The 19,575-nt window shown below is 44.4% G+C and overlaps 1 protein-coding gene across 1 annotated transcript in view; it reads right to left on the bottom strand.

Moving 5' to 3' along the window:
- The window catches only part of cntnap5a (contactin associated protein family member 5a), a 138,802-nt gene that overhangs the window by 15,229 nt on the left and 103,998 nt on the right, over nucleotides 1-19,575 (bottom strand). Inside the window, exons 14-19 of the mRNA XM_085383443.1 lie at nucleotides 17,159-17,315; nucleotides 15,773-15,900; nucleotides 14,818-14,988; nucleotides 12,323-12,541; nucleotides 7,545-7,784; nucleotides 1,859-2,080 (exon numbers count right to left, since the gene is read on the bottom strand). Of these exons, the coding sequence (XP_085239569.1) occupies nucleotides 1,859-2,080; nucleotides 7,545-7,784; nucleotides 12,323-12,541; nucleotides 14,818-14,988; nucleotides 15,773-15,900; nucleotides 17,159-17,315 (1,137 nt within the window). The remainder of the gene's footprint in view (nucleotides 1-1,858; nucleotides 2,081-7,544; nucleotides 7,785-12,322; nucleotides 12,542-14,817; nucleotides 14,989-15,772; nucleotides 15,901-17,158; nucleotides 17,316-19,575) is intronic.

The following is a 19,575-nucleotide window of genomic DNA, read 5'->3' as shown; positions in this document are numbered from 1 at the left end:
CATATTGGTGCAGGCTGGTTAAAGATGGTTACACACGTTTCATAAATCTGATGGTGCTATCTGATGATAGCGACTCATTTTTCAAAGCCCAGAAACAAAATCCAGACTTTCCAGTATCTGAACTCTGTGTCGGACCTTTTCCCTCCTTTCTCATCGGTGATGACACTTAAACCTTTAACAAAAACAAAGCTGCTTTGGCCTCTATGAACACTTCTCCCCTTCATGTAAGGCTGATTACTTTCTCATAGCTCCATTTGGATACTGACAGTGTTTAAAGTTAGCTGGTGCTTGCTTTGACTGACAGCTGTAGCTGCTAGCTGTCTGCTAGGCCTCGCTGGCCTCACCACTGTGTTTATGCCTTTTGGAGCATTTTAATGGAATTATCTGACATATAATACGGCCTGCTATGAACTACAGGCCATCCAATAAGATGCAGTTTTTATGATATTCCAGCTGTAATCTGATTACTGTGCTACGTACCACTAATTAGCAGTTGTGTGTGTGTTGTGCCCGTGCAGTTTATGGATTCAGTTTTCTAACCAAAGCTCTTTGGTGGCAGCTGTTGAGTTTTCCTTTCAGGTGGACCCCACACTGAGGTGGTCTGTGGGTCTGTTCCAGCCCCCGAGGAATATTCTGCCCATATATACAAGCTGATTACTTAGCAGCTGCCATTCATATAGGTTCAGTCCTACAGTAGTGTGGTGGATGCATCTGTGGCCAAGTGGACACGAGAAAGTGAGTGCTCTTTGACAAATGCAGCTAAAATGCACCAAATAAGTAAATGAATGTAGTTTTGTTAGCACAGTGATTGTTGTTCATGCTGCTGAGCACCAACAGGTTTGTACTGCTAGGCTCCACTAACACTCACTACTACAGCACACAGATACATGTACAGTATGAGAACCGTCGTTTTCTATTCAGCATTATTTCTTCTTCTTCCTTCGAGTTCTCCCGTTAGGGGCCCCACAGCTGATCACCTCCTCCTCCTATTTAACAGCTCCGGAGGAAATAAAGGAGGAGAAAGCCTCGCTGCCGAGCACACTGGTGCCGTGTTTGCACACATTTCTAAAAGAAAGTGTACAAGCCTTCCACTCCAACAACTCCACCACCATTTTCCTGCCTCAAGCTGTGCTTTACTGTCCTCCCTGTTTCCCACACAGTGACCTGGTGGCAGCGCTCAATTCACAGCTGGTTTCATCAATAAAAGGCCCAAAACGCCTGCCCCAGCATGGCACCATGGTTTTCTTCTCACTCCCATTAGTGCCACTACATAACCCAGACTCTATTCAGAGTGCGATGCTTCTCTGGGAGGCACGAGACAGAAGAGGCTGCACTTAGGTTGTTTTCTCCTCTCTCCGTTACTACACTAATCAACTCGTTAACTCTGGCAAACCAGCTGTTGTCTGAAATCAAGACATGAACCATGTGACAGTGGAAGTGTTGACACCACATTTACAGTTATACGGTGAAATCCAGAGAAATCCACCCGAACGCTGAACTCACCCTTTGTTCACGTGTCAAAATTCCCCACCTGGACTGTAAAACAAACATTTGTCTCTTGATGCTCTTAAGAACAAAGCCCAGATTGCTCTGTGGTCAACACATACTCAAAATAACTACACAGGAATCCAAGTCAGAGGGCTACGGGGCCAAAGTGAACCTTGATTCATAAAAACAGAGTCAAAACAAATATTTCCTCCCATACTGTGAAAGAACTGCTGTAGTTCTTCAGATACCAGGATGTTATTCAGCGCGGCTTCTTTGCCTACGAGAAGCATGTTCATGTTTTTAAAGTTTGCATTCACAAAGAACACGGTTGCACAACTACAACATTTCCACATGTGATTCCTGTACGTACCATTTGTGGCCAGGATGACAGCGATGTACTGCTGGCTGAAGGTGCTGACAGTGAGCAGCATGGCTGGTCTCTGGGAGGTGACGAAGCTCAAGGCCACGTCCTCTCTGGCTCTGCTGTCCGTGGAGGAGGTGGAGGCCTGAGAGCTTCTGTTCTGCATCACTGAGAAGGGCTCCTGGAAGGTGTAGGTGACGGAGGACTCTCTGTCGAAGGACACAGACACCTCTGTGCAGACACGGGGAAACAGAAGAGACGCGTTCAGGTGCTGATTCAGCCTTTAAAGAAAAATAACTCAATAAATAATCAGCGAGACAAAATCAGCGAGCTCCTTCAGATGTGGTTTATTCAGTATCAACTGGATTTCGTTGCTTACCTAAAAATAGCCCAGCTTCAGTGTCCATCCAGCACAGCAAGGCTGCAGCAAAACTCATTCTACTATTTCATGATATTCGTGCTGTTTTCACCACTCGGGGCAATTTATCAGACTTCACACGGCTCCCTCTGTGCCCACAAATATTTTTCTCTCCCACAAATGCAGCCTCACTCCCAGAGACCTATAAACAACTTTGATGTGTAAAACTGTTGCAGTTCTCACACTCGACCATACAACCGTAAAACAAGCCTGCGAAGCACAGTGAGGAGGGTCGACAGCGTCCTTCCCCGTGCTCACTTTATTAAAGCTACGAGGTGCAGACATACAATAATGTATAAAGGCTGCTCACTCAGTGCTAGCAGGTAGCTAATAGGTACGTTTACAATATTATCACATTTTCATTTATATGAATTTCCACTGCAGTGTAACTGCATTTGCATTATTAATACTAAATGTTCACTGACAGTATTATTTGATTTTCATTCGGTATATTCAGAGTGGTCACAGAGTGGTCACAGTGTGGTCACAGTGTGGTCACAGAGTGGTCACAGAGTGGTCACAGTGTGGTCACAGAGTGGTCACAGTGTGGTCACAGAGTGGTCACAGAGTGGTCACAGAGTGGTCACAGTGTGGTCACAGTGTGGTCACAGAGTGGTCACAGTGTGGTCACAGAGTGGTCACAGTGTGGTCACAGTGTGGTCACAGAGTGGTCACAGAGTGGTCACAGAGTGGTCACAGAGTGGTCACAGTGTGGTCACAGAGTGGTCACAGTGTGGTCACAGTGTGGTCACAGAGTGGTCACAGTGTGGTCACTGGGCAATAGCTCATATCTGTGTTACACCTACACTCGTCTGCCCCGTTCACCTCAGACCAGCTGCAAGTGGTTTGACTCCTCACACTATGTTTGTCTTCCATCACCGGAAGAACCGTCTGGTTACCCTGCACCAGTGTGCGGCTCATTACCTGCAGGAACTGTTTGCATTAACTTCATCAAAGCTTCACTGAACTTTTATTGTTGCAGGAAATCTGGAATTTGAGCAGGTTCCAAAAAGAAGACGATCACATTTGCAGTTTTACAGTTTCCCAAATACCTTCATGCTTAATGAAAACTGCCTACGTTTCAGTAGATATATGTATACACACACATATAAATATATATATGTGTCCAAGTTTCCTTTTAAACCTTTCTATTCATGACTGTGTTTGTTTGATACGCTGCAGCAAAAGCCTGGATGAACTGAACACCAGAGTTGTTTTTAACTATTAATCAAATTAAGCTTAATTAAGCTTCCATTAATTGTTATGTACACTTAACTAATAATCCAATCACATAGTGATATTGGCTTTAAAATCCATATTTGAATGCATTTCAATCAGTGTGCGTTCAGCTGATTCTTTCACTCATTCGAGAAAAGACGAGTAACAAGCTGGAACCAGGTTCGTCTGCAGGAGCCTGAGAGGACCTGACTGCAGCACCTGGTGCTGAGGCTGCGCTGCTAGCTTGTTTACTGTCTGGGTTAAAAAGCAAACCATAACTTAACGCTCAAATGAAATGCAGAACGTGTTGGAGAGTGGGTGGGATGAGATCCACGTTGCGTCTACCCACCATCTCAGTGTGCTGCTGCAGCGACGCGTTAGCAGTGAGTGTGTCAGCAGTGCTACAGTCTCTGCTGCTAGCACACACCACTGAAGCAGATAATCTGTAGTCAGCGGCAGCTCAGCTGCATGTCATTGCTGGGTGCCCGGCTTTCAACAAAAGCGTTTACACTAAGTAAAGAACAGAAGATGAAACTGGCTCCGTTCTGTCATGAAGCAAACACACTTTCATTTAAATCTCTGCAACTCCTGAACACGAACGCAACATGCACTCTATGGTAGACAGGATATACATGGATAAAATGAATCAATACTGCTACTTTGTATTCCTTCAGTCTTTGTGCTTTAGGGCTAGTTCTGATTTATGTAACTGAGGTGATTTTGCAGTTTAGTTTTGATTCACAGGGTCGTATCTGTAGGGACCACGTGTTGTGGAGGCTCAGGGAAATGAACAGTTCTCCAAAAACCTGATTTATACATGAAAATATTCTCAGCTTCTGGTTTGAAGTCTTACTTGATACAACACGAACGTCACTTTGTAACTGATGGACCCTGGAGTCAGCGTGCGCCTTTGACCATGTAAGTGACGAGCTGTGAGGAGGGGCCAGCGTCACTTTGCTTCACGGTCAGATCTGCTCTGTGTCACTTCCTGTTTTAACACACCAAAAGGATCTGCTTGAGGCTTGAAGACAGAACTTTACTAAGCGATGGGTCACTGGCACCACATCTACCTGTGGGGTTACACAGTGGGCCATTACCAGGACAGAGAAGGCGCTAAATGTAGTGGGAGAGAGACAACAGGACATCCTGAGAGAGCGCGAAACTCAAGCTGCTGCAGTCACTACTCAAAACAAAGATTTCCATGTGATCGGTAAAGCTGTTACAGCAAGGAGAAGAAGCTCATTGGTTAGAGCTAGGGTTGCCAACCGTCCCTTAAAATACGGAATCGTCCCGTATTTCGAAACAAAAGTACACGTCCCGTATTGAGCTAATAAGGGACGCACTTTGTCCCGTAATACAGTGAGAATCAAAAGTAGTCTATAAATGTTAATGGAATTAACGCTTTGTTTGAAAACATAATTCCCAGCCCCTCTCCTGCTTTGTGACCAATGAGCTGACAGCACACTTATGACAATTCGAGTATGACAATTCAGATTACCGCTCATCTCATTGGTCGAGGAAAGGTCGCTTACGGAGAAAATACCGGAAGACAACAGATGACCACAACAAGAAGCATGGCCAACAGGGAAACAAACGCCGACACTGCGGTGCAAGTCTCGGACGACAGTACACCTAAAGCTGGGCAGACACTGTGCGATTTTTTCAGTCACGTTATTCAGCTCCTGCTCAAACTGCACGATTGACTCGCAGGGGTTAGAAGTTGGTAGGTCACGATGCAGGTCTCACACTATACGGCCCGATGCTCTGATGCGACCTGAGTGCTCACACTGTGCCTCCATAACACGAAGGTTATAACAGAAAATCTGTCGCTCGCTCTCTCTGTCTTTCACTCACACAGACACACCACCACCATCAACTTTGCTAAATTGCTAATGAAAAACACTCATCAGGCAGCTGTGATTGAGCAGCATGTAGATCCAACTATTTTCATGGTTGTTGTGGTCGTGATAATTTTGTGATGCCACATCAAAAAGGCTCGGATGAGCTTTCCAAAGTTCTACAAGTTGTGCCTCCATGGCTTGTGTCCAGATCACACGCTGCACAGCCGTGCTGCTCCGTCTTTTTCACGGCGTTTACGTGTTTGCGCGCGAGCAGTGTGAGCGGCTGTGGTGACACCCTCACGAGCGATTGATGATCGGGAGCTGCTCGAGGTGTTAATCGCTTCTCGTTACCCCACGTATACTACACGACGCACGATGAAGGCCAAAATCGGGCCGATCACCAAATCGGTCGCACGACTCAAAAATCGTCTCAAAATGGGCCAAAAACCGCACAGTGTGAGCCCAGCATCAGAGCAGCAATGTTTGTTCGCTCAGAGAAAGAAAAATAGGCTGCAAAAGTACAGGGAGGAATGGGAAAAACACCTGGCTGGGAAAATACACCATAACACCTATAAAGCGCACTGCACTGTGTGCCGGCGCACTTTTTCCATAGGCATGCTTCTAGTGGTGGGCACATGAAGAACATGAGGGGCGTGACAGCTCGGGGAACCCTTAACCAATTTTTTGTCCACCAGGCCACGGCAGAAGCAGATATGGTATGTAAACACTGGTTTGTTGTTTAAACCCTCTGGTTAAGGTTAATATGGGCATGTGCAGTGAATATCAGCGCTATGTGGCCAGAAGTGTGATAATATAATTTATTTTGTGTAATAAACGACTGCAAGGATAGATGATTACAACAAATAGATGACTAATACATAAAAGTAATACATAGATGAATAATGATGATGAGTTATGATGCGTAATCATGGGAACAAGCGGGTTTACAAACAGGAGCAGCTGATTAGAAAAGCTGAAATAATACCTCAGCTGAAGCCAATTGTACTAAATGCACTATATGTGCACTGTTACAAGAATGATTTTGTTCTATTGTTTTCTATTAATTTATATAATTTTAAGTTAAGCAGGACAGAGTTCTTTTAAAGAAAGATTTACTTATATTCTCAAAAGTTAAGCATGACAGGCTTCTGTTTAAGAAAGAGACCTGTTTTACTGTGTTAATGTTGTCATTTTGAGCTAAAAATAAATGGCTAAATGATCATTTGTTTCCCATGTGGTCATATCACAAAGAATATGCATCTGCTTAAATCAAATTCAAGTCAAATGGTTAAAAAATAATTTCACACACATAAAAAAGAGCTACCACACTGGGAAGGGTGAAGACAACTGGGTTGCCCGGCCCTGGCCACGAGGTGTCCCTTATTTATTTTTCAGGGAGTTGGCAACCCTAGTTAGAGCTCCAGCACGCACTCAAAGTATCACTATCACTGAGAACAGACGAGCATGTGCAGATGAATATGTCAGTCAGCTGGCGAGCACATGGGGATGCAGCTAAATGTCTGCTCTTTGTTTGCTTTCACTCACACTGCAGAGAGGAAAAAGCTTTCAGTGACAAACTGTTAGTGTGACTTTGTTTCCCTGAACGTCTGCAGCACACGTTAGTGTGACTTATACAGCAATAGAGACACAATGGAAGCGCGGCAACATTAAATAATCGGGAATGATCCTGTCAGATGCAACAGCACTGCATTTAAACTGTTTCCACATGACAAAATTTTGAATATGCAGTGCTTGAAAATCTGCTTCAAAAAGCTCGCACTCCCATGCAGAGCGAGATGAAGCTGAAACCACGCCTGCAGAAAATTGTACTCTGTGATTAGGCATATTTGCAGCCAGGCTTTTCATCTCTGTTCCCACAGAATGTATATTCAATTTGTTTCTTTGTACTGCATCCATATGCTTGTTTTCACAGCCTGCTCCTCTGCTATTTGTGCTGGCTGTTGATGGGTTTTTGTTGTGATTGTGTCTGCTCTCTTCTCTGCTCACAGACTGCATGAGATAATTTGTTCTAATGCATTTGAAATGTTCTTGGAGCTGGAGTCAGGACAGGTATTAATTGCCTTCTGCATTACTTGCATTTGCTATCGGTTCCCTGTAATGGAATAACCTCGACGGTGATCGATCATCTGTTTGTTAGAATCAACATCATTCAATTAAATGAATTACGCAGCCTGCACGGTTGTTTCCAAGGACTCACCTTGGTTGCAGGTGGTTCCTCCGTAGGCAGACTGTGAGCAGTCACAGATGTAGCCGTTGCTTTTCTCCACGCACCTCCCTCGGTTGTGGCAGAGGCTGCTGGATCCGGTGCAGTAGCCGGGACAGCCGGCGCTCACTCCCGGCGTCATCTTGGCCCTCTCCTCCAGATCGAAGCTGACACCATTGACGGTCAGAGACCTGATGCAGCCCAGGAAGCCTCTCTGCTGGGACGCCGTTCCTCCTGAGACACACATTTAGGATGCACAGGTGATGTGGTGGTATAACGCCCTGCGGCAACTTTAAAATCAGGGTTCGTTTAAAACTGAATGTTAAATCCACGAAGTCGCCAGTGAGCTACGCAGCGATGAAGTCAAGATGAGCTTGTGTTTTAGCCACACGCTAAAGAAGTTTCAGAAAGCAGAATAAATGGCCTTTGAAAGAGCTCGGCTGTCCTGAGCTACGTGGATATGCTAGGTCGCTACACGCAGAGGTGGACGCAAACCTTAAAGGGGTCACTGTTGCATGTTTAGAGGTGCTGTGCGCGTTCAGGAAACATCACCAAACTGATATATAAATGTATAATTTGATAGACGAGGTGTTGTGGGCGAAACAGGACAGAAGAAATATGACTCGTGACAAATTTCTCCTTTCTGAAGGTGGAAGACGGATGACTTGAGATTGAAAATAATTTATCTGAGAAATAAAAATACAAATGTGTGAATATAATCTCCTTTCATGATCCCCCGAGGCTGACAGATGATACTTGTTAAATCCTTTATTGTTCCACATCGACTGAGGCTCTGCCTATATTTATATATATAGCAGGCATTCGTAATGAGCTGCCTCAGGTGAAATCTCTGGTGAAATAAGGCATGTTTGTGATGGTGGGAGCTGTGTTAGCTTTTGTGCACACGCTGACATTGTGGGGCTCTGTGTGTTTGGCACTGGGCTGACCGGAGGATTCAAACCTTAAACTGGCAACAGTGTAACTGTTACGCTTCTTGGTTACACGTGCCAGCTCAGCAGTGAGCAGCAGCATCTGAAATAAACACAATTTTAGAAGCTGCCAAGTCTCTTACAGGCATTTTGTTTTCATTCAGTTTAATAAAAGTGTAATCTGAACATGATGACATAAAAGTAGAACCAGTATGTAAAGTACAGCCTGTGTGGAGGACAAACGTTCAGCGAGTTTAGCACACGACTGAAAAACAGAGCAACAACATTTGAGTGAATGGACTCGATGGATCCCAGTGCTTTAACAAACACGTGTCGAGTATCAGGTTCATGTAAATACTCTCCTCCCTCTAAGCCTTCATTTTCCATTTTTCTATCTGTGTGTGAAACTTTTCATTGGGAACATAAATTTGACATGTTTGAACCTTGAAGGCAACACTGCGCAAACATCTACCTGTAAAGCTGCTGAATGGATAAAATAATGGAAAAGAGCGATTGCATGGACAGTGTGATATAAACTCATCTTTGTATCAGCGATTAAAAACGTCCATCCTGGCAAAATGTAAAGTCCAAATATCCACAGTTGGATTTTCAGCTTTGAAGCTGAAACTTAGGCGCACGTGTTTTATGCAGAGCACAGCCACAGCCACACTTTACAGGAACAACTAAAGAGTGATTCTCAGCTTCATCTGACAAAACAGCACCAGCTTCAGGTCTTTGCATTGTGAGCGAGCTGTGAGCCAACTCTGGGCCAAACTTTAGAAAGTGTTTCCAGTCGAGCTTTGGGGAGTTTGCAAGGTCCATGAACTCAAAGTCTGCACATCAGTCCTTTTCCACGACGTGCAGCGGAAGCTCACAGATGTTCCTGCGAGGCCGTGAAACAGAGAATCACACGTTGTTTCTTTATGATTACACACACACTGTCTTTATATTTACAAAGCTTCTAATCAAGGCTGTTATTTTTGTCTGGAAACATCAAAGCTGCTGTTTTTAATATTCATTCTAATATTGTCTCTGTGAAGTGCTGTTATCTCCTCCCACAAGAGCAGGAAACGACATTTCAGACACAGTCACATGTTAGCATGAGACCAAACTCAACATCACTTCTGCGCTTTATGAAAATTAAATCTTCAAAAGATAATGTTTTTCTTGTGAGATCCACCGAAGATCGATTGTCCTCTCACTAACAAATGATTTCAGAAGGTGAACGATCCATTAGGTGAGGAAAAAACAGAATTTAATGGGATCTCTCTTTATTATTAAGCAGAGAGATTAAAATGTCAGCGTGTGAACGGCTGCTGCAGAAATATGAGCGGAAGAGAGCAGACACGCTCGCTGACCAAGACCAATCATGAAAAAACAATAAAATACATTTGAAATTGGCTTAACAGCAGAGCAATGCAGATCTTAATATAACACTCCGATGATGTATGTGTATTTAAAGAGCTTTTGTTGCTGTAATTACATTTCCTCTCCATCCTGGCTGTGAGCAGATAAATCCTTCCTGTGACTGTCAGAGTGGACATCGAGAGGAAACAGCGACGCTGCTGTCAGACGACCCCCCCCCCCCCGCCGAGCTTCATGTTCACTTCAGCTCAATTCAGCTTCATGAAGTTTGGGCCTAAAGCTGTAACGATCCACAGGATGCAGGCCCAAGTACAGGACACGAGACACAGAGCGAAATGCAAACACATCTGTCTGACTCAGGGGAGAAAAATGGCAAGGAGCTGATTTGCAAGGATGAAATCCTTTTTGCAAAGATTTCACAAGGAAACACAAGGAAAGCTCAATGCCAGGCACTGCTAAGAGAAAGTGGAACGTGACAAAGGGAACTGAGGGAGCATCTGCTGGGGCAACAATGATTCGTTGATGGCAGCAGGGGGCAAAAAATCAAAGAATTTACAGAAAAGCAAAAACAAGTGACAGCAAGTGGATCATTTTCACAATAATGCAAAAAGAAGTTAAAGATAAGATTGTGTCATTGCACAGTCAGACTAGAGTCCAGACATCCATCAAAAATGGTGGAGGGCGATGTCTGCAGCTGTGAGCAGCAGAGCCTGTAGGTGACCACTCGAGAGTGACAAAGATGGATTTCCAGGTAGCGGAAAGGCTGAGCACCTGAGCTGTGACAACAAGGAGCGACTTGGAAAAACTCTGTGAACTGAACGAACTGGCAAGGAAACGGCTAGAACGACACTTCAAGCAGAGCAAGATGCACTGGGAGCGAAGGTGGAGGCAGAGTATGTACACAATAAAACAGGAAGTTAACAGAAACCCCAAACCATGATGATAACAAGCAACATGGACGATAACGACACAAGAGCAAGTCTAGCAACAGTTTTAGAGAAATAAATAAATGAGCAGATATAAAACACATTTATCCAAAAGTCTGTTTAATTACAAATATATTTGTAATATTCAAAAAAGCTCAGCAGCTACTAGCTGTGCTTGCACACGCTCAGTGCTCAGTATCAGCAACAGCACACAAGCATCAAAGAGAACATCACCATCACACCACCGTGCTGCCAGGCTGCAGCCCTGGAGACGGGGTGAAGACTACCAGTGTCACCAACACTCAGCCCAGTCGGGTCAAAGTAAAAGATCAAACTAACAGGATGAATGCAGCGTTTACTGTGGGCATCAGAGGCAGCTCCGCCCTCTCTGTCCTAATCCCCTCACACAGTGAAGCACTGATATGCACACTTCATATACTGCAGTCCACAAGCTGAAGTGATTCTTCAGTTAGCGAAAAGCTAGATTATTGGCAAACGTTCACATCTGTGAGCTCAGAAAATAGAAATGACATCTGAGTATTTCACAGCAGGAACGACATGCTTTTATCACACTTGTCTCATAACGATGCAACTTGCTGTCTGACAGCATGTCGTGCCTTCAACAGCCAGAGACGATATCTGTTGCCACGTCGCAGTAACATGCTTTGCTGCCACTAAACCAGGTTTCCCACCTTTCCAGCTGCACTTGTAGAACAGCCAGCAGGAGTAATCTCCCCTCCAGGATTTCTGCAGGATTTGAAAAATCCTAAATCAATGCTTTTTAAGACATTTAAGACCTCAAGAAATAAAAATGAACAGTGACTAAATGAATTCAGGCTTATTGCTAAGCTCAGGTCAGAGGTGCAAAGCTCCAGTGCTCGAGGGCCGGCGTCCCTGCTGCAACACACCTGAATAACATTAGCAAGCCTTGACTGCACGCTGAGGAGGCAGTCCAGCCATGTGACTCCTGTTACAGCAGCTCATGAGTGAATGCACAGTGCAACACAAGTACTTTCTTAAGATTTATTGAGATTTACTGGAGCAGGGTAAAAATATAAAGTCAAACTTCCCTTTCTCTTGTTTTTCCATCTCCCAGAGTTCTCCTAGTTTGCTGTTCATCCCAGAAAATCCCATCTTTATACAGAACCTGCTTACGGACCAGTTATTCCATGTTGATATTAGCAAAGCATTAAAACAAATAAGCAAAACAAGTGACACGAAGCCTCTGACGGCAGCGTTGTTCTATGAAACAGGAAGGTGTGGACGTTTCCTCTCAGGCTCTGTGAATAACGATATGCCCAAAGTTTGACCAGCGAGAGCCAAAAATGACTTCGTACCACAGCTTTACCTGAACCTGCTGACCTGAAACCTCAGGGGTCACTGCTGCAGGCTGACTGGATAACTGCATGTGTGAGAAGTTAACATGTATTCATAATAGAGCACCCAGGGAGAGCATTTCTCTACAAAGGCATGTTTACATGTTTCTGCACTGCCTGTTTAAAAGTCCTTTAATGCAGACCTGAGTAGTGGAGTGGGTGTGATCTCAGCCTACCTACGAACAGCTGGCTGCTGAGCCGTAAGCGGAGGTGTCCATCAGCCGGAGCCTCCAGGAAGCGGAGGGGGAGCTGGTCGACCTGCACGGAGGCCTCCTTGGCGTTGCGCTCCGCCCTCACGTAGTGCCACTGCCTGTCATTCAGAGGGACGTGGGACTTCACGGACAGGACCGCCGGACCGTTTCCCACGTCGAAGGAGAAAGTCACCACTGAGGGAGCTGGGAGCCACACACACGCACACACACACACACACACACACACACACACACACACACACGCACACACACACGCACACACACACGCACACACACGCACACACACGCACACACACACGCACACACACACACACACACACGCACACACACACACGCACACACACGCACACACACACACGCACACACACACACGCACGCACACACACACGCACACACACGCACACACACACACACACACACACACACGCGCACACACACACACGCACACACACACACACACACGCACACACACACGCACACACACGCACACACACACGCACACACACGCACACACACACACACACACACGCGCACACACACACACACACACACACACACACACACACACACACACACACGCGCACACACACACACGCACGCACACACACACACACACACACACACACACACACACACACACACGCACACACACGCACACACACACACACGCACACACACGCACACACACGCACACACACACACACACGCACACACACACACACGCACACACACGCACACACGCACACACACGCACACACACACACACGCACACACACGCACACACACGCACACACACACACACACACACACACACACACACACACACACACACACACGCGCACACACACACACGCACGCACACACACACACACACACACACACACACACACACACACACACACACACACACACACACACACACGCACACACACGCACACACACGCACACACACACACACACGCACACACACACACACGCACACACACGCACACACGCACGCACCATTCAGGTCAGACTGAATGCGATATTAGGTTTTTATGTTCTTCTCTATCCTGCCTTTCTGATGCAATCTGATACAATGCTGCTGGGAGAACCTGATGACCTGCATAGATTTATGAGCGGCTCAGCTGACAGCTCGTCAATATTTCACAGTGTCTCTGATGCTGCATTCATACATAATGGCTCCAAATATCCTCACCATTCCTCCAGATAGGATGTGAACGCAACACACTGCAATCAACAACCTTACCTTTAGCTAATGACACAGCGCTGTGGAACTGCATGTGATGGCTGCATATGCACTGCGTACTAAGATGAACTAATATTCTGATTTTCTTAAATTTTCCACAGTCAATCTGATTCATTCCTGCTTCGGTGAACACATCAGGCGTCACTGCACAGGCCACGAAGAGCGGGCTTTGTGACAGCATGACATTACTGGTGCGTGTGTCATTAGGATTACATCATTCAGTGGAGTCCTCACACGCTGCTTCTCTGGGAAATTAGACTGTCAGCAGGAGCTAGCATGTCCACCTGAGACTGATCAGCAGGCTTTAGGAGGCGCTCTGTGCTAATACGTGGGTACAACACTGTCGTAATCACAGACTGATTAGTAACCAGGGTGGTTTATAAACAATACCACCATGGTCATGTCATGTTAACAAGTTGTTAATTTCACTAATTAAATCCATTTCTACAAAGTCACCCATTTCTAAATCATCAGCAGTTTCAGACATTGCTGCTGTTTCTATAGTTTGTCTTCAAAATGATCTACTTACGCCTACGCTTATTAGCACAAACGAGGTGTTAGCGCTGTATTTATGGATGCAGACTGCTAATCAAACTATTCCAATAATGAGTTTTCCACTTGTGGTTTTGGTCACATTTTTTCGTTTTATTAAATATCTGTTACGTCTTAAAAAGCAAACACGGCCTCTCCTGAACCCTGCAGCCACGTTTGGCCCGCTTGGATCAGCTCGTTACGTAGCGCCTGCATGTACACGGTGCTTTTGTAGTCTTACGGCTCAGAGTCACATTTTAACCGTACACTCGTGCTGCACTTTACTCCACACACAGTCCATATGATGACACAGTGAGGCGTGACTTCACAAACCTACACGTGTCATCACAGTGCTCTGCTCTGATAGCAACCTGCAGGCTGCACGTTATGCTTTAAGCAGGTGTCGTTAAAAACAGTGTTATTTTCATTATCACAGAGAAGACATTCATAACAGCTATGCACACACACGTGTGTGTATGTACATGCACTCATGTCCATGTGCGAACCCTCTGATTTATTCCACTGTCTAAATGTTGTTTTATTACCAGAATCAGATCAAACACACGGCAGCAGCTTAAACATAACCTTAAGCTAATGTTTCCCAGTTATGACTGAACTGCTCTTGTTTGTAGTTTGTGTGTATTGCACGTCTCATACTGTAGACACAACGTGCACTCACAGCTAAGCTCGACTCTGATGAAGTCCTTGAGGCCCTGGTTCTCCAGGAACACTCCAGAAGGAGCGCTGGTCTTGAAGTAAAAGGAGATGTCAGACGCCAGCTCTGCCTGTAGGGTGGGGAAGTACAGGTACGACGACTCCTGGTAGAAAGAGGCTGCGTTCCATATCGACCCTGGAAGGACAGGAGGAAGCGAAAAGAACGTAAAGATGACGAAGTGAAGGGAGGAGGCGGTGAGCGGAGAAGCTGTGTCACGCTGCATCTCGAGGACATTTTTGTTCATCAGTGTAAAACCTGTGACTTTTGCAGAGTCTTATTTCCACCAGCAGGTTTTCAGTCCAATGCAGCACATAAAACTCAATAACTCTTGTTAGGAGAGTTCATTGCCATGTGATGCTGCGCTGCTGAAATACTGAGATCAAAAATTCCTGTGAAAGAAAATCAGTCTTTTAAAAGATACTTTGGTTCTGCAGAGAAGATCGAAAAGCAAATAATCCAAGACATCGGTGAACGTGCAGCAACCGTACGTGGCACACAATAGGTGACATCACAGGGTCTGAAACACTGTAGCTATCCTCTAAATAATTTATACATTACATGCATTATACATCATCAGCCAGACGGTTGATGTGTTTAAGAAGCTTTGATAGCTGCTATTACACTTAAAATAGACTTATTTGGGGGGCGGGGGATGGGGGAAGCTGGCACGCTTAAATTCTAAGACAAGCAGCACAAAATCAAACCCCAGCCCTCTGCAACACCTGCAGATATTTACTGGAAGCGAACTGAAATCTCTGTGATCCTGCCTGCACCACAGATGAGGCTTTAACTCTCGATCCAGCGACAAACATAAAAGCACAAGTCGCAAAGACATTGTGTGAACATTTTGTGTCTCTAATCAGCCTCCATCTGCAGCCAAATCTGGAACAGTAGCTTCAACAGTGAGGTGATCACCTACTGTCTCCATAACAACGCAGAGGGCCGATGTGGTAGACAGCCTGCGAGCCCATTCTGTCGGTGTCTCCGATCACTATCTGGCTCACTGGTAGGTGGTCTTTGTAGGAGAGGACTCCTGTGTCATTAGCCCTGTGACAGAACAGAGAAAAGAACCGAATAAATAGTAATACACCAATCCTCAGGGGCCCGATTCTTTCATGGGGGTCCAGATAAAGGCTGACTTTCAGCTCCGTTAGCACAGAGCGCGCGGTAAACACCCCATAAAGGGAACCATCTATCACAGAGCACACATTTGCCTGTGAAAACATGGAGCTGCAAGCAGGAAGGCTTTGGAGTGGATTAACGCAGCATAAACAAAGCCATTGAGAATGTTTAAACTCCAGCACAGCCTTTGTTTCTTCATTCATGGCTCAGAAACGATGATGAGTTTAATCAAAAGTGAAATATTATAAGTATGAGCTGTAATTAATCATTTTGGATTAAACTGTGCTATACGAAATTGTCAAAGGCATTTTCACACAATCCCAAACAGATAATGAGCTGCAGATATCGGAGTGTGAAAATGACATTGAACACTGTATGATCTACTCGCTTCATTTTTAGCAGACAAATTTCGACAAAATCCTGGAACCTGAGCTGCTCGTGGTGGTAGCGTTCCCTCTGGGAGGAGCACAACGGCGACTCGTTAGTCACATGGTCTGTCTCACAGTTCATGGATAAACCATCCATTTGTCATTATTTCATGTGTCCTTCTGTTTCCTACACACAGCTGTGGTCTCACATCAGTGTGGATCAGATTATCACTGCCTCCTACAAAAAAGTAGGTTCTTTGTAAAACGCGGATGTGTGACATCAGCTAAAGAGACGACATGTCCAATGTTTTAAACACAAACAAGCTGAGAAACGTGCAATAAGAAAATAAATGTGTGTGATGGAGAGGCTGCCAGGTACAAAGACGGGCAGCTTCCACAAGAAAGGTGTTCCTGACTGAAAACACACACACACCCTGTCCAGCTGTAGTGAGGGGTCTGGGAGTCGACTGGCCCGTCTGCAGTCAACAAAGAAGCTGCAGTAAGTCCTTCATCAGAAAACCAGGGAGGCTCGAGAAGCTTTCAAAGGCAGAGCAGTGTGTGCAGCACATCCAGTGATGATGCAAATGATGTAAAGATGAAACAGAAGGTCTCGCTTCCTAAATCTAGAACGCTGCACTGGACTCTTTTACATCAACGTGAGGTTTAAATGATTTATCATCATTTTTGATTGTGTTCGCTTTAACCTTTGGTAGCTGTTTAAATCTTTTTGCAGTAGCAGTTTTATAATTCACCTACAGGATACAGAATAGTGTTCATGACGTGAATAAAAGCAGCCATGTGTGCGCTGTCTGTACCATGTGTCTGTGTCAGCATCACAGTTGCAGAAGTAGTTCATGTCAATGCAGTTCTCCTCCAGGCTGCAGGAGCACTGCTGAACTCCAGGCAGGAAGCCTCCCCAGTAGCTCCTCTTTTCTCCTTCCCGGTCCAGCCACCACGAAAGCGGACTGCCATCTGCAACCAAACCACAGTCAGCACGCCGCTGCAAAGGACTCACACAGTACAGCAAATATAAGTAAAACCACTGGCTTTAAAAAACAACATGAAACCCAAAGACCGTTTCTTTCTTTTAATTTACAACAACACCATCGAAAAGAAGTATGAAATAAAATATTATTATTATTGTTTCTTTTAAATGCTGTGATGTGATAAACAGTGAAATGACGCCACACTACCTGAAACCAAAAACATAACTAAAGGGTTAAACAGCTTCAATCAGTGTGACCCTGCTCTGCACAGAGGCCAGCTGGCATGGAGAAGCCCATTAAGCCACATGTCACAATGCATAATCAGTGTTACATGCTGGGGGGCTCTCATCCTGCAGCATTATAGGCAAAGATTTATGTATGGATACATGTCACAGCAGTGAGCAGTGGGGTCAGAGGCCGGAAGCATCCCTGTGAAACTCACTTTAACATCATCCATCACTTTGGCAAAACTGGTGACACAAATGTTAATTGTATGCATAAGTGAGGAGCTACAGGAACAATGAGTATGCACCAACATTTGCATTACAAAGGATGGGAATAATCCACATCTTTATCCTGTGTATTCATCGCTGTCCGCTGCACATTTTAAAATAGTCCTGAGACATCAAACAGGAACACAAACCACAACAGGCTACAATCAATACATCCTGCAGGAGAGGTCTCTCTAATCACATCCTTTAACTGGCTGAATACTGACAGGAAAAATGTGTTTCCTGTCTCCTTCACAGAAATGACTGTTGTGATACATCGTTGCCCAATGTATCACATGTATGTATCAATGTATCACATGTATGTATCAATGTATCACATGTATGTATCAATGTATCACATGCATGTATCAATGTATCACATGTATGTATCAATGTATCACATTCACATGTATGTATCAATGTATCACATGCATGTATCAATGTATCACATGCATGTATCAACGTATCACATGTATGTATCAATGTATCACATGTATGTATCAATGTATCACATGCATGTATCAATGTATCACATGTATGTATCAATGTATCACATGCATGTATCAATGTATCACATGTATGTATCAATGTATCACATGTATGTATCAATGTATCACATGCATGTATCAATGTATCACATGTATGTGTCAATGTATCACATTCACATGTATGTGTCAATGTATCACATGCATGTATCAACGTATCACATGTATGTATCAATGTATCACATGCATGTATCAATGTATCACATGCATGTATCAACGTATCACATGTATGTATCAATGTATCACATGTATGTATCAATGTATCACATGTATGTATCAATGTATCACATGCATGTATCAATGTATCACATGCATGTATCAATGTATCACATGCATGTATCAACGTATCACATGCATGTATCAACGTATCACATGTATGTATCAACGTATCACATGCATGTATCAACGTATCACATGCATGTATCAACGTATCACATGCATGTATCAACGTATCACATGTATGTATCAATGTATCACATGTATGTATCAATGTATCACATGCATGTATCAATGTATCACATGCATGTATCAACGTATCACATGCATGTATCAACGTATCACATGCATGTATCAACGTATCACATGTATGTATCAACGTATCACATGCATGTATCAACGTATCACATGCATGTATCAATGTATCACATGTATGTATCAATGTATCACATGCATGTATCAACGTATCACATGCATGTATCAACGTATCACATGCATGTATCAATGTATCACATGTATAGAATAAATATAGAATAAAAATATATCATATCCAACATGATGCAGCAAAAGCAAATGTGGATTTTGTTATAAGGGTTAATAAACATCTCAGTTTGATCTTTTCTGATGCTTTGGCTCTGACAGGGTTAATATTCACAATCTTTGCACCCACACAGATGAGGGCTACTATTTAAGGGGGATGACAACTTTAAAGTGCACATGGTGGGAACTACTAGGAAATGTTGTGTGTCTGTGTGTGGGGTCAAACTGTGGGCTAAACACAAATAGCCCTACATTTAAATCAGCGTGTGAAGGTTTGTATGCAGTGCAGGGGCAGCATTCAGCTCATTAAATATACTCTGAGCTATAAATATGTGAGGGGGAGGGAATACATCAGTGCTCCTTCTTCCCACAGGACTTATTGTCCTGTAGTACAATAGGTCCCACAGGACAGGATTTTCCTTCTGTGTCATTTAGTCAAATTGAAATTTTGTAT

Source organism: Rhamphochromis longiceps, linkage group LG16 (assembly GCF_057381845.1).
Source record: "Rhamphochromis longiceps isolate RC_006_pf linkage group LG16, R_longiceps_female_GT1.1, whole genome shotgun sequence".
Lineage (NCBI taxonomy): Eukaryota > Metazoa > Chordata > Actinopteri > Cichliformes > Cichlidae > Rhamphochromis > Rhamphochromis longiceps.
The sequence above is the reverse complement of the archived record's forward strand: the minus strand, read 5'-3'. Positions and strand labels throughout refer to the sequence as shown.